General features: G+C 57.9%; 1 protein-coding gene across 1 annotated transcript; it reads left to right on the top strand.

Annotated features, from left to right (window-relative positions):
* Positions 1 to 194: 194 nt before the first annotated feature.
* LOC104548577 (LIM and SH3 domain protein 1-like) lies at positions 195 to 2,937 on the top strand (the record flags this gene model as incomplete). Its single annotated transcript, XM_010194638.1, has 2 exons — positions 195 to 302; positions 2,784 to 2,937. Coding segments are annotated over 2 exons (262 nt in total), but the record flags the coding sequence as incomplete, so codon positions are not given.
* Between the last annotated feature and the right edge of the window lie 10 nt (positions 2,938 to 2,947).

The following is a 2,947-nucleotide window of genomic DNA, read 5'->3' as shown; positions in this document are numbered from 1 at the left end:
TCCCAGTTACCCCAGGCCCTGCTGAAAGAGAAATGGAGCTGTTTCTGTGCTTTGGCTGTTGGCAATGCCCCATTTTGCTGTTACTGGGTACACTGGGTGGTCTCTGGGGTGAGGCAGAGGCCCTGTTAGGAAGCTGCTGCACCTGCTGAAGCACATGGGTCTAAATCTGGGGTTTTTTTCTTGCTTGTACCCAGATTCGCTACAAGGAGGAGTTTGAGAAGAACAAGGGGAAAGGCTTCAGCGTGGTGGCTGACACCCCGGAGCTGCAGAGGATCAAGAAGACTCAGGATCAGATCAGCAACGTGAGTAGCTCCTGGTCTCTGTGTCCGATATCGCTGTGCCCTTCCTGCTGCCCCGGGGGAGCTCTGCCCATGCGGACCCCCTGCTCTGGCAGTGGCTAATGAGGCTGCTAATGAGGCTGCAGCATCTGGAAAGCCTGGCAGTGTTAATTCTCCAGCCCATTTGCCCTGGCATCTTGTGAGCATCCTCTGGCGGATGCTGCAGCTGCATCCCGAGGGGAAGCGTGTCCTTTGCTTTCCCGAGATGCTCAAGTCCATGTTGATGGTGAAGGGCAAGAAGGGGAGCAGCAGAGAGGCATTTGGTGGGGACAGATGTGGACTGAGACAGTCCCACCCCCCCCCGGTTGTGCTGAGGTTGAGGGGTTCACAGCACCACCTCCCTCCTCCCTTCACCCTCTGCAAGGGGAGCCCCGTGCCGTGTCTGCGAGAGCCCCAGCTCTTCCGTTCCTGAAAACATCACATTAAACACATGCCCAGGTTGAGCAGCAGCTGCCCTGGCAGCTTGCACCGCCCCCAGCATCCTCGGTCCGTGTCCGGGTGCCGGCAGCGTGGCCTGGTTCGGCGGTGCAGTACGGCGGTGCGGCGCGGTACGTGGCGGACGTGGAGCTCTGCGCGTTGCCATGGCGAGGGAGGAGGATGCACGCTCGCACGTCCGGCTGCGGCACCGCCTGCGTCAGGCGCGGGGTGCATCCATCCCCTGCCCAAACTCGGCCCCGAGTTCATTAACCTTTATCATCCAGCGAAAGCCGCGCTGCTCCTTATCAAACACCCGGGAGCTGCTGCAAAATGCACGGCAGGGACGGCTGCTTTCGTCCTGATCATTAAACTCACCCCTGAAGCGCAGCTTTGCGTCAGAAAACTCTTGAGCATCCATGACTGATGGCTTCTGCGACTGTGCAGTGGCCTGAGCTGCTCCTGCTTCTCCATCCTCCCAGGGATGGAGCTTGGGGGTGGGAGCTGCTGGGTCCAGGGAGGGGGGACGGTGCCTGCGCCCACAGTGGCAGCCCCCATGCACAGGAGAAGGGGGGAGAGAAGGGAGGAGGTTGTTTATTCCCCCTTCTGATCCTGTTGTGCTGTTCTCCACCGGGTCCTGCTGTCCCCTTAGGGATGTTGTCTGCACACCAAACCCCAGCACAGCCAGGGCTGGGGAAGGTTTCCCTTTGGGAAAATTTGGGAGATTTTTCCTGGGGGCAGCTCCTCAGTGGGGTCTGAGCGGGCGCAGCTGAGCACAGCATCCCTGGCACAGAGTGGGGCTGGGGTCTCTGTTACAGAAAACACAGGGGTTTTTTGAGAGAGAGAATCTGTGGAGGTTTTGGGCCATTAAATAACACAGCAGAGAGCCAAGACCAGCCCATGTCCATCCCCTTCGCCCTCTCCCAGCCATGGGAGTGGTTTTGGCAGCTTCCCCATGGGCATCTGCCCGCCAGATTGGGGTTGCCGTGACCACTTCATAAAGACACAAAAACACCCCCCATCCCTGCAAAAAGCCTGGCCCAGCAGGCAGCGTTGGGCTCCCAGGGGTGCAGCAAAGGAGGGTGCCCCAAATTGCCTGTGGTGGAGGGTGCTGGTGTGGTTCTGGTGATGGAGCTGTGCAAAGCCTGAGCCCCCAGTGCCGGGTGATGAGGCTGCCCCTGCGCAGGGTCCCTGCAGTGGTGGGGAAAGCGAGATGCACCCTTTTTGGGGTGTTTCCTTGCTCCACACTCTGCCTCCTGCCCAAAGCCTGTGGCAGTGCCTGGTAAATCATTGTTTACCCAGCAAACAAATGGGCTCCAGGTGCTTTCCGATGGCAGCGCATTCATTAACCAATGGAGGGGGCTGTTAATTTTGACACCCACGCAGGCGGTTGGGTTAACCCTGCCCTGGCCACGGAGGGAAGGCTCAGGCTGATGTGTTTGGGGGTGGCTGCTTTGAGAGTCCCCCAGCAAAAACCCTTGTGGTTAAGGACCTGTATATCTCTTGGTGGATTTTGTGGAGAAAACTTCTTGTGAAAAACAGCATTGCAACTGTTTCTGGGTTGGTTGGTTTGGTGCGGGGCTGAACAGCATCAAGCAGGGAGTCAGGGATGGGTGTAGATTCGTTCCCCTGTTACACGGGTTGGGATGGACACATCTTGGTTAAAACTTGGAGTTTAGAAGGTTGTTTCCCAAGGTTATTTTATATAATAATAACAATAACTTTTATTATTATTATTGTTGTTGTTATATCCCTGCTCTTGAATCTCACCCGTGCCTGAAAAAATTACAAATTTCACCCATAGGACACCAAAAACTTCTCCTTTCTGGGCCAGAAGCTGGGGTCTGAGCAAATGTCCCTGGGGAGATGGGATGGGGGTCCCCCAGGGCTGCTGGGGGCTGTGAGATGGTGGACGCTGAGCCAAAATCAAAAGAAATGAGCTGGGATGGGGTGCAGGACGTTGCTGGTGCTGAAGGGCTGCGGGAGCCGCTGCCATGGCCGTGCTCTGACCCCCGTCCCCTCCTGTCACAGATCAAATACCACGAGGAGTTCGAGCGGAGCCGGATGGGCCCCAGCCCCAGCGAGGGCACGGAGCCGGAGCGCAGGAACTCCCCGGAGAGCACCGGGTACCGGAGACCCCCGGAGCAGCAGCACCAGCAGCACCACGTCCAGCCCAGCAACCCAGGTATGGGGGG

This window comes from Mesitornis unicolor, unplaced genomic scaffold (assembly GCF_000695765.1).
Source record: "Mesitornis unicolor isolate BGI_N332 unplaced genomic scaffold, ASM69576v1 scaffold34660, whole genome shotgun sequence".
Taxonomy (NCBI): domain Eukaryota; kingdom Metazoa; phylum Chordata; class Aves; order Mesitornithiformes; family Mesitornithidae; genus Mesitornis; species Mesitornis unicolor.
Note: the sequence above shows the minus strand (reverse complement) of the source record. Positions and strands in the feature narration are given on the sequence as shown.